The 20631-nt window shown below is 33.5% G+C and overlaps 1 protein-coding gene across 1 annotated transcript; it reads left to right on the top strand.

Moving 5' to 3' along the window:
* The first annotated feature begins 12219 nt into the window (after nt 1–12219).
* LOC123675513 (adhesion G-protein coupled receptor D1-like) lies at nt 12220–14095 on the top strand. Its single transcript, XM_045610874.1, has 2 exons — nt 12220–12433; nt 12490–14095. The coding sequence occupies exons 1-2, from the start codon at nt 12374–12376 to the stop codon at nt 13927–13929; spliced, it is 1500 nt and encodes a 499-aa protein (XP_045466830.1). The 5' UTR covers nt 12220–12373; the 3' UTR covers nt 13930–14095.
* Nucleotides 14096–20631: the final 6536 nt, after the last annotated feature.

The raw sequence follows: 20631 nt of genomic DNA, 5'->3' as shown, positions 1-20631 counted from the left end.
ATTGAGACTATTGATGAAATCCCGCAGGAAGTAGACGAAGGTCATACATCATCGATTAACTGTGATTCAACACAACACGAAATTAGAGGTCAAGATTGAAGAACAGTCGTGAACTATGGTGAAGTTAATTGATCAATGACTTCGTCGAGTGCTTTCGAAACCTTCTGGTTGCGTGTTCATAAACTGGGCTAATTAGTCGTCTGTTTCATTTCCGACAATTACAATTCTGGATACTTCGTGGGATGATCTTGTTCCGATTTTTGAAGGTAATATCGCCTTTTGTGTGAGAAAGTACTCCTACACGTAGGTAAACGCTGAATAGGAAATTTCAGATCATGTGATCGCAGTTATTTTGTGTGTCATGAACAAGTGAAGAATAGTGAATAGTAAATCGTACAAGATAGTATATATGACTTCACAATTTCATTGATAGATTCTTTACTCGAATGATTCTATCGGTTTCTGCAATCTATGCTTGTTCGGAGTAATGTAAATCTATATCTTGGAAGTATTTTAATTTTAGTGTGGAAAATATTATACCGGTGGATTTTTTTGAGTTTAATCAGTCAAAAATCTCGTCCACTTATGACGGAACCTCTTCCGTTTAATTCCCTCTTGGGGAGCTTTTGTAATGGGGAGAACTTTGGAATTTCGAAGGGAAGCCATGATTTTATTACAGATTCGTATTTTACCGCAAGAAATACAAAAGTTTTGTACGAATAATTATTCTAGATTCATCGTAGATGGCTCTGTAATCGAATTTGAACTTTCCGTTTGAACGACCTTATACACACATCGTCAAAAGTCTTGACTCCCCTAGGTTTCTCAAGAAATAGACAATCTATGTTCTGGAAATGAGATGAATATTTTCCTCTATTTCAACTGCAATATATTTGATAGGAAATCGTTGTTTGGTACTCTTTGCTTTATGCAGGATGAGAAATGATAAAAAATCTAAATTGATCGATTATTTATTTTTGATTAATTAAAGTTATACCACAACTGACTCCAAATTCAATAGTCCATATTACCACCTGTTCTTTCAATAAACAGCTCAATACACCTTGGCATCCCACAAATCAAGTCATTAATGAAATTTTCAGGCATATCGTTCCATTCTTAACTCAATTCCTGAAAAGTTGAAGGTGTGCTTTGGCGATTGGATGTTGGTCTTCCTAAGTATTCCCATACATGCTCAATTGGATTAATATCTGGTGAGTTTGCTGCCCAGTTCATTCTCTGGTTATTGTTCTCTTGAAGAATGTTTTGATCCCGTTGTGTGTGATCTGGTGGGGCTTTATCATCCTGATAAATGAAATTATTATCAATTTCATCGCAGGAACAATGTTTGTTTCAATAATGTTTTTTACGTAGATGGCACCAATCAATCGTTCAACGATAATAAGAGGGGTACGGTGACCGAACATTATACATTATTGATCTGAATTGAAAGGGCACAACTTCCCGGGAGAAATTGAGTCGCTCTAGTCTGCCTGGACCTCACCAAACTTTTTCTGTCGACTATAACTTTGTAAAACAAATCGTGACTCTTCCGAAAGAAAAACGTTGAGCCATGGTTGTCAAAGTCAGTCTTGGTAGTGTTCTGCCCAATGCCGACGGGTAGCTCTAAGCCCAAGTGATCACCGAGGTACTCTTAAAGGCCTTCTTGCCCTTGAAAGTTGAGGAATGCAATGATCTGCGTCTCCTTATGGTACTGGTGGAGACTACCCGTCTATAGCCCCTCAAAAAAGATTTCCGTCCTCCCTTGCAGATGTTATTCTGGGTCGACTAGGCACCGGCTCCAGGCAACGCTACCATATTACAGGAAAAGGGCCTCTATGAGTTTTACTGAAGTCCTTGGAATATTCAAAGGTTGCGCAATCTGGTGGTTCGCCAAAGCTTCTTGATGTAGGGATACTATTCTTCTCTAATTGAGAAATTGAATGTGTACTAGTACCTACTGACTCACCCTTGGTCTTTGATATTTTTCTTGAAATGTTGATAGTATTCTCGTGGTTGCTATGTTTATAGGGATAGTTTTTTTTTAAGTAATTCCCAGTTTCTTTATACAGAACTCCCTATATTTTGTTATTTGGGATTGTTTTGTTGACATGTATTACTGTCTCTTTATGTTTATCGACTCCTAATATGTTAGGTCTGTTTTATCTGATTTATCAGTGAGATTCGTACGAACCCAGTAACCAGAAACCTTCGTTCTTCAGATCTTCAAACTGTGTGAAGCTTCTAAAACTAGAATTCCAAATGAACAAACTAGTTCAAAGTAACAGTGGAAGTCAACTAACGCCCAAAGGCATTTAATAGGTATTAAAAAGCATACATCTCCGACCAAGAATTTGCATAAAAGCAATCGACCGAAAGGAAAGGCTCCCAAAATTGAAAATGAGGGAACCCTCAGCTACATGTTTATTCTGCCCTTTGTAACATCACAAGGGTCACCTGAAATGATATATTATCATAGTGGATTCGGGTGGTAAGGGACTTCCGACAAGGCCTGAATGTTCCATTCAGTTGAATGAAATGCTGGATTTCACTCTTGAAATGGAAGGACTATTACAATTGAACTCCGAGAAGGATTACATTGTTTCTCCGTAATCATTGTTCGGTAATCGACATTAGAGATAGATTTTTTTTCATTTTAGTTAATTTGAAGAGGAGACGATTTCAATTAGATAGACGTTTTCATTTGAGGGGTCTGTGACGAATAATTCAGGAGATTAAAGATTTTTGAAGGGGATTCGGTTAGCGCTGCCAAAATTGACGATCTCTGATTAGCCGTATTTCGATCTCACCTGGATAATTTTTTTCCATACCTAACCCTTAGAAAATTAAAAAAATAAAAGTTCCTTCATGGGATTATTGTATCAATTTGTTGATTGATTCGACTGTATAGATCACGTAAATGCTTGCAGTTGGGCGATTAGTATATTATTTCAGTAATTATAGGTAAAAATCTGAAATTTTCGGAAAAAAGCTTGATAATATTCCCGTGACTTCAACTTCTCCTGGACGTGAGCTACGCTTTTGAAATCTTACTATGTTTTAGATCAGAATTTGACGTTTGAAAAACGTATTTATTTGAGGGGTCTGTGACGAATAATTCAGGAGATATAACGATTTTTGGAAGGAAATCCAATTTTTTCCTATATTTCGAGTTCAAATTTCTTCAATACCGTGAACTTTACGAAGAATCGGTTAGTGCTACCGAAATTGATGATCTCTGATCAGCCGAATTTTTTGTCGAAAAATTTCCGTGAAATTTTCCATACCTAAGCCCTTAGAAAATTGAAAAAAAATAAAAGTTCCTTCATGGGATTATTATATCATTTAGTTGATTGATTCGACTATGTAGATCACGAAAATGCTTGCAGTTGGGCGATTAGTACTAGATCAGAACTTGATGTCTGACGAATAATTCAGGAGATATAACGATTTTTGGAGGAAAATTCAATTTTTTACCAAATTTCGAGTTCAAATTTCCTCAAAACCGTCAGCTTCACGAAGGATCGGTTAGCGGTGCCAAAATTTACGATATCTGATCACCCGAATTTCAATCTCACCTGAAAAATTATCGTAAAATTTTCCGTACCTCAATCTCAGAAAATTGAAAAGAAATTATAGTTCCTTCATGGAAATATTTTATCATTTCATTGATTGATTCGACTATGTAGAACACGAAAATGATTGCAGACGATTAGTACATTATTTCAGAAATTATAGGTAGAAATCTGAAATTTTCGAAAAAAAAAACTACGCCTTTGAAACCTCACTATGTTTTAGATCAGAACTTGAAGGGTCTGAGACGAATATTTCAGGAGATATAACGATTTTTGGAGAGATTCAATTTCTTGTCTTGTGGTAAAATAGCCTCTTAATTGAACTGAGGTGTTTCTTCTGTGACCAGGTAATTTTAATCTGTGTAGAACAGAAATTCGGATAATGTGTACTTCTCATGAACCGCTAATCAAACATCTTGTATTTCACAGACATCTTCTAACCATCGGGTAAACTGTTATATATGCCACATAATAGTTCCTTATCTAGATGGGTTTGAATTTCATTTATCTAAGTATATATAAAACCGCTTGCACATATACGTCAAACTTTAAACGTAAAATCACAGCCCAAACGGGACCATCTAGAGCAAAAATGACAAGAATAAGACCCCCCTCAAAATCGTCTGGAGATCCCGGGAAAAATCCCAAACCTTCGATTCTCCCCGCGGTTTTCGAGTATACGGGGTGTTTCGGATCATTTTGACATTTCAAGTCCCATATTTCTGTGGTATCTGTGGACAATTTGGCTGTCAGTGTCATGTTAATAATAAATATTCCATTTCGATATATGAAAGTTCTTGAAAAAGTTTGCAGTTTCCAAAATTGTTATTCAATATTTAAATAAACGCCGACAGATAAAATGCAAAGTCTTCGGTGAATCGAAAATTCGATAGATATTTGTCAAAATTTGGAAATGAACATTTATATCATCGAATGCATTTTCCTCAATTCAGGTTTGTTTTAAGTGTATGTGTCATTCAATTGTATATGAATGTTACTTTATTTCAGGAATTTTCCGTTTATTTTCCACAAACTATAAAACTACATTCTCTTTCGTGAGAATTTGAATCTATTGCGACAGAAGATGGAACTACAAAAGAGAACAGAAGCTTCATCTGATCATGTATTAAACAGATAGAAAAACTCCTTATAGATAATTCACAATTGGCTTTATTACTGGAAAAAGAGCCATGTTAGTCAGATGACATTCAAAAATTTCCATGTGTTCTTTGAATATCTAAAATATACACTTTTACGACTGGAGAGTGCAAAAATATAAGTGACCTATCAGTTTTTGAAGAATTTGAGTGCAGTGCTGTTGAATTTATAATGAAGAAATCAAATCGTTGTGTAATCTTCCATACAAATAATTTCAACCATATATACCCTGTTATATTATCATAATATCATTTGTCGTTCAACTGAAACCTTGGAAATTAAGAGACTCTCAAACTTATAACCTGATTTCTCAAAAAGGTTCTATCTAGATATTAAATTTGCTTATGACGTAACATAAGCCATGGGTATTCGAAAGGCAAGTCTATTCATTCTGTCTCTTTTCAGGTTGTTCATTTATAGCTATACTATATACATATATAAAATCAGTTCAAATTTTTCACTTGAATTACTAGTCAAAATGTTACAACAAATAAAATTTGAAGGATCATTCAGTATATGAAGAATTTTAACATGGCAGTCACTTTCGAAATTGGTATCAATTTTCCAGCAATTCAATGAAGGTATAAAATACTTTAAAAAGCAACTATTTATTGAAAATTTCCATGTCCCTGAACACAGGTCCTGAAGTAAACATTGAACGATGATCTTTCTTTACTTGCATCTTGAAATGAGTTTTGCACTTTTCCTGTGTTCAATAATGAGATAATTATTAAATTGAATCAAGAGATTAACAAAGTGTGCTTTATCAGGATTAGTTAATACTGCTAAAGACGTTGATAAACCTATTAATTTTTTATATGGTTCATCATTACAACTCTCTTATGTTGAATCAATTTTCAATTAAGTTTTCATGTGTTTACAATCAGACATGTTGAATCATTACAATACATATTTGAAGAATATAAACAATTACTATACTACCTTTTTCATAATTTCTAGGGATATTCATCCCCAAACATTTTTTAGCGTTCCCTTAATTCTTTATGATAAAATTATCACTTAAATTTTCTATCAAATATATTCATTCAGAATAAACATTAGTTAAAACAAAGAAATCATCCACGTACAATGCAACAACAGTTAGCAAGTTATTTTTGGATTGTAAATACAATGCTCAATTGTTGATCTTTTTCTACTAATATCTGTCAAAATTTTATTTACTATATAGGACATAAATTGCCCTGTTCAATTTACTTCTGAGTAAAACCCAGAGCTACAAGCTGTCCTCCACTGAATCAGAATTATCTAGTGAAATTTCTATATCATCCCTTATCTATGATAACTACATCTCGACTGATGACATTGTTACCTGTATTCTGTATCCCTTTGATCGTTCACCAGAACCCACAAGAATCATTTTTGTCCATATACCTTCAAGAAATTTGCAACAGAAGAGTAAGCAAAATAGAAATCACTATTTGGTATTCTAAATCTATGCAACCTACCTTTATAATTGCAAATTATATATTGTATTAGTTTATAAATTATGAAAAATAACCTACTATTAACCAAATTTTTAGATTTCAAAAGGTGTCCTTCCTTGTATTCTAAATATATACACCCTATATAATTGTTGATCATATATTGTATTTCTTAATAAATTATGGAATAAAAGAATAATTTGTTGCTCAACTGAAAAAAGTATTGATGAACCTTGGAAATGAGGGACTTCTTATAACCTGATTTCTCAAAAATGTTACGATTGCTTGTGAGGCAACATAAGCCATGGGTTTTTGGAAGGTAGATCTATTTATTCTGCTGCTTTTCAGTTTATTATAGCTATACTGAATATTCCTAAAACAAAAATTTAACTGTAGGTCTTTTCATAGATCTTATCGAATGATTAAGAAAATTCAATATTTGTCAAAACTGAAAATAAACGTTGAATGCAGTTTCTTTTTCAGGTAGTATTTCTATTGACTGATAATAACTCTCACATTTTGCTTATGCATTTTTCCCAAATTTTTTAAAGAAGAAAGAAATTGCCATTTCTAGAGAAATGAGAATTTCAGATTTCAAAATGTCTAATTACTACTTCAAATATATATACACCCTATATAATTGTTGATCAAATATTGTGTATTTCTTTACAAATAAGTTAATAATTTGAAGCTTTAATCTCAATTTTCAGACTTAAATTGGACCAACATCTCTAGATACTTCTAATTGATATTCGACAAATAAATATCCTGTATAATTATCCATCCAAACGAGAATAATCCATCTTCTGAAAAGAAAAACAATGTTTACTATATAGAATTAATTTGAATAATGATTCAAAAGTGATGAAATTTTGCAGACTTACTTATTTTGGGTCTTAGATCACGAATCCGCTATCATAAATTCCTTAATCCAGCTAGTTTTTTTTTTTTAATTGTGAAATTGGCCTAATGAAGGTGAGGTTATCCACATTAATAACTAGTTTTCTTGTATTTTATTAACTGATTCTCGTTAGAAATGATTAATTAATCACATTTCAAGCTTTCCCTGAAATAAAAATGCCTTTTTTCCGTCAAAATCGATGGTTTCATCCATTGTTTATATATGGCGGCGGCCATCATGTTTAATACGTAACGTCTGTCAGATGCATAGACCTAATATTAGGTCTATGGTCAGATGCGAAATAATCTGCAACGTTGCCTGTATGCCAGATCTTCTTGATGGGATCGGTTTTTTACTTGGTGGAATTTCATATTAATAGATTGTTTGAGATTATGACGTATTATAAAACTGTATTGGAACTCGTAATTTTCGCACACCTATTCGAGCAGAAAATTCGGCAAGATTATTTTCGAAATGAATAAATGGTAGTTCATATGGTGTTATTCTGGTTTTTTCGATATTGGCATCGGATTCAGTTTAGTCCTCCTGAACATATACAGGGACATTGATGTTGACGAGGACGCTGTGATTACAAGGTTTTCAAAGGGTTCACAGACCAAATTAGATTTTGTGTTATACTTGCCAATTGTCTTCTTTTTTTTTTCATATGAAACAATAGATTTACTATTTTTTTTTTTAATTTCTACCTGAATGGCTAAAACCGTGATAAGTAAATAAATATATTATAATATAACAAATACATAAGCGTACAAATTTTTTTACCGAAATTTGAGGCTTTATTGTAAAACACTGATTATACATTTATGATTTGAAATATTGCCCATCGCTGGTCACTATACTTTCTCACATCTTTCGGGCAGCGTACGAATTGAAAAAAACTGGTCATCTTTTGAAGCGATCCACGAATCGATCCAAGTTTTTAATTCTTCATAAGATAGGAAGTGCTGGTCAGCAAGGCTGTGTGCTATTGATCGAAACAAGTGATAGTCCGAGGGAGCAACGTCTGGAGAATACGTCGGGTGGGATAGGAATTCCCATTTCAACTTTTTCAAGTATATCTTGACTTTCGCAACATGGAGTCGAGCATTGTCATGCAGTAAAATCCATTCATCTACTCTCTCGTCGTATTGCGGCGGTTTGTCCCTCAATGCTCGACACAAACGCATTGATTGCGTTCGATAACGATCGCTTGTGATCGTTCCAGTCGGTTTTAACTCATAATACACTACGCCGAGCTGGTCCCACCAAATACTGAGCATGACCTTAGAACCGAGAATATTCGGTTTAGCCGTCGACGTGGAAGCATGGCCGGGATATCCACATGATTTTATGTGCTTAGGATTATCGTAATGAACCCGTTTTTCGTCTCCAGTCCCAATCCGATGCAGAAATTCCTTTCGTCTTTGCCTCGAAAGCATCTGTTCACAAACAAACAAACTCCGTTCAAACACCTCCCGGCTTCAATCCGTACGGCACCCACTTTTCTTGTTTCTGAATCATTCCTATGACTTTCAGGCGTTTTGAAATGGCTTGTAGTCCTAATGATCCTGTCAATTATTGTTGCGTTTGAAATGAGTCTTGATCAAGTATTGCCTCCAATTCTGCATCTTCAAAAACCTTCTCTCTTCCACCGCGATGCTGGTCTTCGACATCAAAATTACCATTCTTGAAGCGTTGAAACCACTCTCGGCACGTTCTATCACTAATAGCGGCCTCACCATAGGTATTTGAGAGCATTCGATGAGCCTCAGCCGCAGATTTATTCATATTTCCGTAGACAATTTAAACCTCCCTCAAATGACGAGAATTTGACTCGTAAGCTGACATGGTTAATCGTGAATATCTTTATGTTCACAAATAACTAAACTTATTGTATGACATCTACGATATATTTATTTCGACTACCACTTACCGTTACAGCCAGCTATTGCAAAACGGCAAGAGCAAAGTTGTACGCCTAAATCTAAAATTTCGGAATATGACATTGTTCAGCTAAAATATTTTCGAAGTTCAGGCGCTTCCGGTTATATAAGAATTAAAAATTTTTTCTCAAAACAAACTTTTTTTTCATTTTATGTCTCAGATATTATCGAGATTTCCATTCTCAATTACTCTTTGCTAAAATTATTGTGTTAGTCCTCATAGTTTTCAAAATATCAAGGAAAAACCGTAAAAAAGAGAGAATTTCCTTATTTACAATTACCTGAATTATTTTTACTGTGAATATCCTATGCCTATTTCAATTCACTTTCTCAAACTAAAATGATGTTGGAACATCGTGCATATCTTGAATTTAAGAAATATCATCACAGGGTGCCAAAAATTGTGAACAAAATTTGATCATAACTTTCGATTTTCAAATCAGAACCCTATTTTTTTGTGATTTCGCTGGATTCTACGGTAAAAAATAAGGGTAGTGTCCAAACGTGATTATGCTCTCAAATTCAATAATTCAAAAGTTATTTGAGATTTTATGAATTTATGTTATACGTAGGGTCAATTTTATTCGATCTGTTTCCAGACAGACTAGCAATAATACTCTATGACCATAGAAAGTTAAATATCTAATTACTTTACATGTGACAGGTATTTTCATTATCAAAGCTTCACTAATTTGATTTCACGAATTGATATTCCGATATTCAAATGACAAAATTCTGGATATACTTTTCTCTAATTATGTGGCAAATCAGTTCTTTCCGGCACATTTTGTGGAACAAAATAGACTGGAACGGATTTATCTATTATTTGTCAAATTTGTGATACAGAAAACTGTTCTACCAACCAACATTTCTCAATGCAAAAATCACTAATAGATATTTATGGAAATTTCCGTCAATTTCAATAAAAAGGCAGTGAATTCGGGAACATAATGTTTAAAACTCGTACAGAAGGCTCATTCTACCACTCGGTCATTCTGAACTCTTGGAAAAATATCAATAAGTTCTGCACTTGTATTATAAATATCTAATTCCATATTCACGATGAATGCAATAGAATTATTGGTAGAACTCATCAAATTTTAAATCAGAAATTTCCTCATCTACTTGAAAGGATGTTGCATACTTCATGAATATCCATTATACTGGATGGAGTAGGTACCTACCTAGAAGAAAAAAACCTCTACCTACCAAATGAAATAAAATCATGCAGGACTCCTGTGTGCCAATTCTATTCATATGAAAAAGCGGTAGAATACATTTTATGAATTCAGGAAAAAATCAGCGTGGTGATGAAAAGGGAGTAACAGAAAGTTTGAAACATCCTTCCGAATTATCTTCTCGTCAATTGGTGGTAAATGTGGATATTTCTGATTGAATGCTCGACAAGTTCTCGAAACAATTCTGTTGCATTCACCGTGGATATGGAATAGATCCAGAATTTCATTATTTGAATAACGGGGATTCATATCATCAAATTATAATCTACTAGATTCAATAATGAGTACACCTGTCACTTTGAAATAATTGAATATTTGAAACGCACTCTAGAAACAGATTGAATGAAATTGACCCTACGTATAACATAAATTCATAAAATCTGGAATAACTCTTGACTTATTGAATTTGAGAGCATAATCATGTTTGAACACTACCCTTATTTTTACCGTAGAATTCAACGAAATCACAAAAAAATAGGGTTCTGATTTGAAAATCGAAAGTTATGATCAAATTTTGTTCACAATTTTTGGCACAATATTTGAAACACCCTGTGATGATATTTTTCAAATTCAAGATATGCACGATATTCCAACATCATTCTAGTTTGTGAAAATGAATTGAGTATATGCATAGGATATTCACAGTGAAAATAGTTCACGTGATAGTGACTATGGAAATTCTCTCTTTTTTACGGTTTTTTCTTGATATTTTGAAAACTATGAGAACTAACGCAATAATTTTAGCAGAGAGTAATTGAGAATGGAAATCTTTATAATATCTGAGACATAAAATGAAAAAAAATGGTTTTTTCGAAGAATTTTTTTTTAATTCTTTTATAACCGGAAGTGCCAGAACTTCTAAAATATTTTAGCTGAATAGAGCATCATGAACAATGTCATATTCTGAATTTTCAGATTTCAAATCGGCCCCGTTCTCCAGAAACGTCTAATAGGCCTTCGAACTTGAAACACCCTGTATAAATATTCATATAAATATCTAAATATAAATATTTTTGAGAGGTTAAGCTCGATATCGGTGTAATCTGGGATTTGGTCCCATAGAAAAACTCGAAACCCTTAACGGCGAACCCCCTCAAAATTTAAGGCCAGGACCGCCCTTGGTTTGTCGTCATGGAAAGTTATTTGCATCAAATATTTTCATGTGAGCAAGGGCGAAACGATATGTTCTAGGCAAGAAGTCTTATAGAATTCTACCCTAGAATCAGCATAGGATACCGAGTGAATCGTCTAAAATCAGCTAACGATACAAGGTTTCCGAAAAAAATCTTTTATTTTCTAGAGGGATACCCAGTGAAGGATCTACCGGCATAGTGACGGGGTCCAAGGGGCGGAGCCCCTTCGGCGAGCAGAGCGAGTATAAATTATATTCCCCATTGTGATGTTTATGGGAGATATATGAGAAATTCCAAGGCAGTAACATAACTATTTATTGAAAAGTTATGTGCATTACCTGGCAGTCAAAGTATTAATTAATTGAGTACAATTATGTCAGTACATATAATTGAAAAGTCAAAGTTCTGAGTATCAATTTCACGACTTTTTGCATTTAAAATTCATGGATCGAAGTCTTGTACAATGAGGATCAATGCGGTAAAAATAACTGATTGTTGTACCAAATTTAATGGAAATAGCTCTATAGTTTCCAAGGAAAACTCTTGAGGGGGAACGGACGAATTTTTTGTTCATTTGATTTTTGGATCCCAGGATCCTACACATCCAAAAACTGAAAATTTGAAGGGGTTGAACATGTTTTTCCTCGAATGATTCCAAAGATTTATTATAAGAAATAATAATCCCAACGCATCTTCGAATATATATACAATGAAATAAACGAAATAAAGCTGTTTGGTTAAAAAAATCATGTTATATTGATGGAATTCTGATATTAGTTTTCTCGAATTACGCCCATTGACCTTTTATCTTATTTGTAGGTATCGATAAGGGCTATTTCATTTTGGTACACCTTCCTTCCAATTAATATACGATACGGAAAACTTTATTTGTCATCGATAGATTAAGAGATTAGAATAATAATTCATTGATTGGTGGTATATCTTCTTCACCACAGTTTGTACAATTAGTCGAGAGGTGACAAATGATGAAACTAGAATACTTGGGTGTCCTCTTGATTTACTTATCGTTATCATCATGTTCCGTAAGTTCAATTCATTTTATTTTCGAAAAATTTGCTTTTTATGTACCTCATTTTAGGTGAACATAGAGCCAATTCATGGCGATGAATTGGAATTGAACGTAAATGGTGAGAACAATTATATTCCAGTCGAAACGTTCCAAGACGAAAGCACTCAAGCTAAAAATCGACACTTAGTAGTACATTTGGAAAATCCCAGAGATCAGAAATGGTTCGTCAATCGTTCAACTCAACCCAAACTCACTACTGCAATATCGAAATTAATGAAAAATATAAATGGTGATATGAACTCAATCATGCAACCGAAAAGAATAAATGAAAAAAAGAATGAACAAATATCCCGTTATGAAAAGAAATTTAAAATCTTGTGTGAAAAAGTTAAAACACTGAAACTAAATGAAAAAATATGTAATTCACATGGAGACTTTATGGGGCATAACATAATAAAATGGTTGAGAATTTTACTCAGACATTTGTATGCATACTCATTGGAAAAAATAAAAATGGAATATTCCAAACAAGCAGAAGCAAAAAATTTTAAAACATTGAGTGACCCAATCAGTAAGCTGCAGTTGAAGAAACGTTGTTGTAGATATCATTTTAAGTATTATTTCAAATATTTTCCAGTTCTGCAACCGTTCGTAGTTCCACTACTGGAATCGATAGAAAAGGAACTTACACTTTCATTGATAATGGATATAGGATTCATAACATCAATTTTCGCTCTTGTTTTCATTTTGCTGTCAGTGGTTCTTTCGAGAAAATTAAGGGAGAGAAAAGGCAATATAATATTGGCACATTTTTGTTTTTCCATTTTCGTACAGATCATATTGCACGTTCTGATATGTCTATTCAACCTGAATATAACTTTATCTAAATGGACTAGCATTATTTTTCAATATTTCACTTTAGTTGAGTTCGCTTGGACCTCGGTTATTGCCTTAATACAATACAGGAGGTATGTAATAGTTTTTGATTCTACTCTGAATTCATCCGTCTTGAAAATAACCGCCTTTATCTATATAATTTGCGCTATACCAATAGCAGCTCGAATCTTATGGGATCATAATCATAGCAAGCTTATGATGACCTTCTTAACTTTTAGCCTTCCTCAGTTCTTAACTTTGATCATAAATTTGATTATTCTGATTTTAATATCAAGAAATATAATGTGTATGAGCTCCTGGTCTCCCCAGCAAAAACGGAACATATCAGTGGAAGCCAAACTAATATTTATATTATTTTTGACACTGGATTTAGGTTGGATCATAGCGATGTTAGCTTATTTGTCTTCTAATATTATATTTGCTTATATATTCATATTTTCTCAATCTTTACAAGGATTTGCCCTTTTTTTCACCTTCATATTGATGAACAAACCTAACCGAAAAATTCTCAAGCAGATATGGATTATTCATACTTCAAGAAAAAGTGTAGAATTAAATGAACGACCAGTAGCAATACAAGGAGATCCTGGTAGTACTGAACAATTTATTTAGACAAATTCATTGAATTCTTGACTTGCTGCCTTTCATAGAATTCAATATTCATATTATGATGATGCTTTCAAAAACCATGTACAAGCCTATGTAAAGATAATAAAAATCCTAATGATATTCTTGTTCTAAAGAATTGTATGTGAAACATAGTGTGAAATAAGATGTAATTAAAAGGAAGTCAATAAATGATTCAATAATATATTTGGAAAATTCTTTTATAATTTTAATTCTGTATATAAAGAATAATTAATATTGAGTATATTAATTCAATTTAGTGAATATCTAATATATATGGAAAATTACTTTTGTTAATCAATGAAATTAACTATTCATATTCACAATACCTTGACTTGAATACACTATCATCGTATAATTCAATCAATATCGTTATCATATGCAAATATTTACTCTAATCGGTACTTATCACTCAAATGAAATTTGCCATATATGAGCAATCGCTTCCGGCCAGACAAAATCATTCAAATATATAATATTTCATTAATACTATTCATCAAAATTATCATTAATTTGGACAGGTGGATTCCTTAACTATATAAGCTTCATAGGAACATGTTCATGCCAATTGAATATTTAGTAACTCTTGAGACCTTGAGAGTATTTATTCTTCTAATGAATTTGCTCATTCTTTTGACTATCAATCGGATAAAATATCAAAATACAATATTTCATTTTAACCTTGATGATATTATAGAAAATCACTAGTCAGTACAGGGGTTTCAAGCGGTAGTTGATTTCACTTATTGTTTTTACAAACATTAGATAAATAATGATACGAACAATAATGTTAGAATGGAAAGCCGAATAACACTTATTATTGGTTGATAGATAATACAAGTTAATAATTCAAGAGGTAAGATACTATTAGAGGTACTATTCAATTTATTAATCAAGACTTCAGAATATCTTGATTGATTGACATATTCAAAGAGAGCAATTTCCAGGCAGCTAGATACTACAATGTTGCCCCTGCCTCTTGTGGCCTAAAAGTTAACATCTCCACAGTTAATACAAAAGGCCATTCAAGAGTAATATGCCAGAAACTATGAAAATTATTAGCCACTAAGAAAGTTCTCGTCGGAAATTACGATTTTTCTATCATTAGTGAATGAAATAGTCAGAAAATGGTTTAAATCACCTGAAACATTCATAAAAATTGAAAATGAAACATGACCCAGTATTGAGCCTTGTGGTACCCCTATCATTATTTATGTTGACCCGATCACCGACCATCCACGAATATTTATATCCTGAATTTATCAAAAAACACAAAAAGTAGATATTCGAATTATTTTATCCTTAAAAACACAAGAAGAGTAACTAAAAAGACATAATTGCGTGACTGATATTGATTCATGTCCTCTACAATTTTATTTTTATGATCTCCATTTCCTCCGTTTCGTTCCTTCTATATGGTCTTGAACTTCTAGATTCTTAAGGTGTATTTGAATGGCAAGGTCAGGTTGATGAATGATCGAACTATTATTTGTCATACTCTCAAGCGAATGTGAACCAGTTTCCTCTCACAAAGAAGCATTGAAACAAGATACGTGTAATTTAGATTCATGGTTTTTAGCTACATTCACTTGAAATTTATATTATTATTCTAGGCCATTACGAAATTCACGAGTAGAGTTCATTGTGCGGTCATTGACAACATTGCCTCAGAATGAAGCATACCTAATTTTCTCAAATAATTGAGAACATAATAGCATGCAGAATCTGAAGGCATACTAAGAAGCATGAAGTCATCAATTGCGTTTAATTATTTTAGGGACCTCCGTACAGGGTGTACCAAAGGACCCCGCTCGTTTAATATGGGAAATGGCTTTACGTGAATTTGGCTGAATTTTTGATATGTTGTAGTTCTTGATAAACTGATCAGAAGTGTCCATAGCCACAAAGCTCAAAAATGGACAGTTTTCGAGATATGGAGTTTTGAAAATGAATTTTTTGCAATTTTTGGGGTTTTTGCTCATCAATCGGATAGCTCTCATTTCTGGTTGGGATGGAATTTGGATGTTCGGCCGCCAGAACCCGACTGAGAAATGATCTTCCTTGGTTATATTAGGCACCGCCATCGATAATTTCTCATACACAGCTTCACATTGGCTATGAAATGAGAGGCAATGAAATGAGATACAAAATCCATCCAAGATCTTCCATACATCTTTTCATGCCACAAGATGACGCCAGAATAATTCACATGACCGAGAAACGACATATTGTGAGATTTTTTTAAGAGAGACTAATAATAATAACTGAATCCTCATATATCTGATGTCCAATAATATCAAATATGTTAGCCGAAATGTTCATAACCAGGCACCGCTAGCTGTAATGGGGGAAAATGGGAAAATCATAATCATATATCCTCAGGGACCACAATTGTGATCACTGTTGTCATTTACATACGATATGTGATTTGTTCCTCACAAATCTCGATAATCTGACAAAGGGTGCCAAGACATTTTCCTCAGAATGTCTCGAAATTGATGATAGCATCTCACAGACAAACGAATCCGTGAAAATGTCTGCAGTTTTGATAAAATATAGTACTATCCGGGTAGAATATAGAAGTCCAAGTGTTGGAAGCTAGTTATGAATGAAACTTCCGATGTTAACCCACGAATTCTTGAAAATACAACATCTGTTTTGAAGATATGACTTGTTGGACTTCATTTGTTGATGGGTCACTTTATATAAAAATAGTTTCCTTTGTTTCAGTATTTACTTCATTTTGCGTCCATTGTCTAATAATATAATTAAATAATCATGTCATGTATAGGGTGTCCCATAAAATAAAAAAACAATTATTGTTTTAGGGATAAGAAGAGACTTATTGTTTTATTTAAATGGAACACCCTATATATTCGACTCGAAAACAATTATTCAATGGACACAAAATCAATTATATATAAAAATAAATGAAAAATATTAATCTGAAACTCAATAAGTTAGAAACGGATGATATTTTTGGAAAACCGATAACGCGATGCTTTTTGACAAATCCACGTCTAAAAAACTTCGATGAAAAATATAGGGTTTTCCGTCTATAGCTCTAATATGTTAATTGATCTCTTTGATCTGTTATGAGCATCATATAAGCCATTAAAAATACTGCAAAAAACATTCAAGAATATTTCTAATATCTCCAACAGAAACCAAAATAATAGCAGAATATTTGAAACAGTTATTTTTCAGAAACGCCTTGTAATTTGAGAACGAATCAAAAAAAGAGATCAGGAGCCCTTGAAGATTTTTTGTCTAAGTACCCAGATGAATATATGATAAGCATTTCAATATTTTATTGGCAAAAACTAGTCTTAATGGTTTTTGAGTTATTCATTCCAAAAAAATTTGTAACGCAAGAGATTCAAAATGAACAAACTCAATTTTCAATGACCAAGCTGAATTTACCATATGCGAGAAACAGAGAGAAAATATTCCACTTCAACTAAATTGCATTCATCAGTCACTCGATTTCATAAAACTTCTCTGCTCGACATAATTTTATTCAATATCGAAAATTCTTCGAGACAGATGAGAAAATAAGAACGAGAAATGAGTTAAAGAAGCGACTCATTTGGCATACTATTTCAATATCGAAGAAATATTGCCCCGTACAGAATACCCTTGCATTTAAATTAGGGATTTGTCAGAAGAATTGTACGTCTAGATTATACTGAATAACAAATAAGTCCAACCTGGCTGGTACTAGAAACGCGATGTCTTAATACACGAGCACTAGCGACATCTACTTATGATGGCAATAAATCCAAGCCGGGGTTCAGAGAGTGCTGAGGTGTCTGATAACAAATCCACAGCCAGGAGGCGACGCGATCCTTGTATAATTCAGAAGGGTCCTGACACCAGACTACGGCCATGCACAGACGTTCGAGTGGCGAGTTTCCACAAAATTGTATTTCTGATATCTCGTCGAAGCATCAAATTATCTTATGTGGTTCTTACTCTATTTCCTCCATTGCAGGAGATTACTTCTCGAGGGATGATACTGACATGGAATGAGAGTTGAAATAAATGGGTATATTTCTCTGGTAGAGAGGCTTCGATGGAGGGTTTTCCCTCATTTTGTTATCAGAATATTTGCTTGTAGATATGGAGGACGGAACGTACATTCATAGAGTGCACTACGTTCTCTTTGAGCTGATTTCAATGCAAATGGGGACATGTTTCATTCATCTTTTGATTTAGTGTTAGTGGATTCATGACGATTATCGAAGTAGTATACAGGGTGGGGTGGGTTTTTGAAAACTTGTCATTGGTATATTTCTGAAGTTATATGAGTTATGAAAAAGAGTTAAAATAGGTTTGGTGTTCTTAAGAATTTGAGTGTTGCGGATCAGTTATTCACGCGGTTTAGACTATTGTATAGTATATCCAAAGTCACTTGATACTAAAACACAAGAAATTCTAATGGAAACCCTCTACTTGTGAAGCATCGTTCAACAGCTTGAAAAAAAAAATTTACAATTATAAAAAGTGAAGCTAGGAAGTATTCGCAGATAATTCAATCCAAATTGAGATTGTAGTGACTCTGTCTGCCCGAGAGGTGGCGTTACGGGCGTCGCACCACTGTTTAATGCAGCCCCGGCGGTTTAAAGAGAGCGTTGCAGCAGGGTCACCTCTACATGATGGTGTGAGAACCTGTCTGAGGCAGAGATCGCTGGATTGCCTAACTGAAAATTCACCAGTGATCTTGAGACGAAACACCGTAATCCCTTGAGAGAGAGCGCACCTACACAAATTTGTAACACCATTTTGTTATTATGAATAACATAGTCTGTTCTCAACACTTCTTTTCGCACATATTTGAGTAACTCATAAGTAATGTCGTGGCAGGGCTCTGTAATCTTTTATAGCTCAATTACAATGGCTATCGGCAGACGATATATTTCAAATATCTCTACAAAATATGTTGGAGAACGATCAGGGACCTAGAGTTTCTTCTGCTAATCGATTGAGGTAGTGAGCATCTAACCATTGCTGAATGGCAAAAACGCATTTAGGGCAGCATCATCCTGTTGGAAATGAATCATATATTCTGTAAATACTAGAATTCCATGTTCATTTACATGAAGTTCAATTTTTCCATAAATATCTATAATGTCCTTCAAAATATTTTTTTTTCACATTGCCATTTAAATAAAAACTACATTTATCTTTGAAGTCAATACTAATAATCAGTTGATGATATCTGTCATTATCTCACAGTACTGTAGTCGCCAATATAAATCATCCTTAGTTAGTTGTTTCTGCAGAATTTGCATTTTGTATGGGAAAAATTTATGCAGTTTGAGAACTTTCCAATGCAACCAAGTGCGGTTACAGCACTTGCTTTTCTAGTTGACATGACGGGATCCATTGCGAATGGTCATTATGTCCCAATATTTAATATGTTGAGATCACCAATTACCTCATTGCCGACGAATAAAGTAATGCTTGAAACACCCAATAAGTAGATCATAACAAAATAGAACAAGGATAATGTTCAACACTGATTCCAATTTTTCAAAATTCTCACTGAAAGCATGTTTAGTAATCAATGAAACACCCTATATACTATACTAGAGAGGAACTAGTGAGAGCTGCTAACAGTGACGCGCTTTAAACTCCAGGGATAGAGAAGACTGATTGTCTAATGCTGAGAAGCAAAATATACAAGTTTGAATATAAATTGAAAAATAATATGTAATATGTAAAATCGAAAAATTGTATACATTTTTTGATGATATTTTTGGTATGTTGGTATTTCCAAATTGAAAGATTTGTTCAGAAGAGCAGATTAATTCTCCGTCATCAGTATTAACTGCATATAAGGAATTATTCAAATTCAAGACGCTAACCGTTGTTAAGCTATGAAGGTATTGTCTTCTCGCAGTATGTTGGACCAAAGTTTATATTAATGTGAATAATTTCCAGAGTGAATAATGTGAAATAAACGACAATAGCCAAACTTCCACAGGTTATTCATTGCTGGCTAGTCACAACATACTCCCAGTATGGGGGTTAAAATATATGTGATGTATTTTGATGCCATAATAATTGATTCAATTTGGCCTCGAATGAAAAAAATATTGTTTCGTTTCATCACATTGAGTGGGCTGAATTTAATGACAAGCAAAAAAAAATTGTACATGAGATACTTTTATTACAAATAGATCTTGTTCAATTTGCAACCGATTGATGGCATTGAGTTTTCGCATGTATATAAAATAATCGTATTAAGCTTAGCGCAAAATTTTGTTTCGATAGCGCAATCAGAGTTATAGAAAATTCAACAATAATATCAAGAAAAAAAATGTTTCAGTAACAACGTATCCGACCGAGTTTAAATTTTGTATGTCTCTGAAGATTGAAGAATATAATAATAATTGCGTGCTGATAGAATCATCAGAACTGTAAAAAAAATGAGGAAACTACTGAAGAGAACTACGGAGCGCTCATTTATTCATTTTCCAATAGCACCCTTGGCGACCACGTAACTGTATACCTATATGTTATCACCATGGATGAAATAGGAGAATGAATGACGAGTGCTCCTAAGCTCCTGACTTCAAGCCAGTTTTAACCTCATTTTTATCATTATATGATTCATGAGGCCAGCACGTATAACCGGAAGCTGAAAAATTTAGGCTGAAAACTTTTAATCAGAAATGAAAT

Source organism: Harmonia axyridis, chromosome 3, assembly GCF_914767665.1.
Source record: "Harmonia axyridis chromosome 3, icHarAxyr1.1, whole genome shotgun sequence".
NCBI classification, from domain to species: domain Eukaryota; kingdom Metazoa; phylum Arthropoda; class Insecta; order Coleoptera; family Coccinellidae; genus Harmonia; species Harmonia axyridis.
Note: the sequence above shows the minus strand (reverse complement) of the source record. Positions and strands in the feature narration are given on the sequence as shown.

Coding starts and splice junctions, on each gene's coding strand:
- LOC123675513 (XM_045610874.1), top strand. CDS start 12,374: ATGATGAAACTAGAATACTTGGGTGTCCTCTTGATTTACTTATCGTTA. Junction 12,434..12,489: donor TATCGTTATCATCATGTTCC/GTAAGTTCAATT, acceptor ACCTCATTTTAG/GTGAACATAGAGCCAATTCA.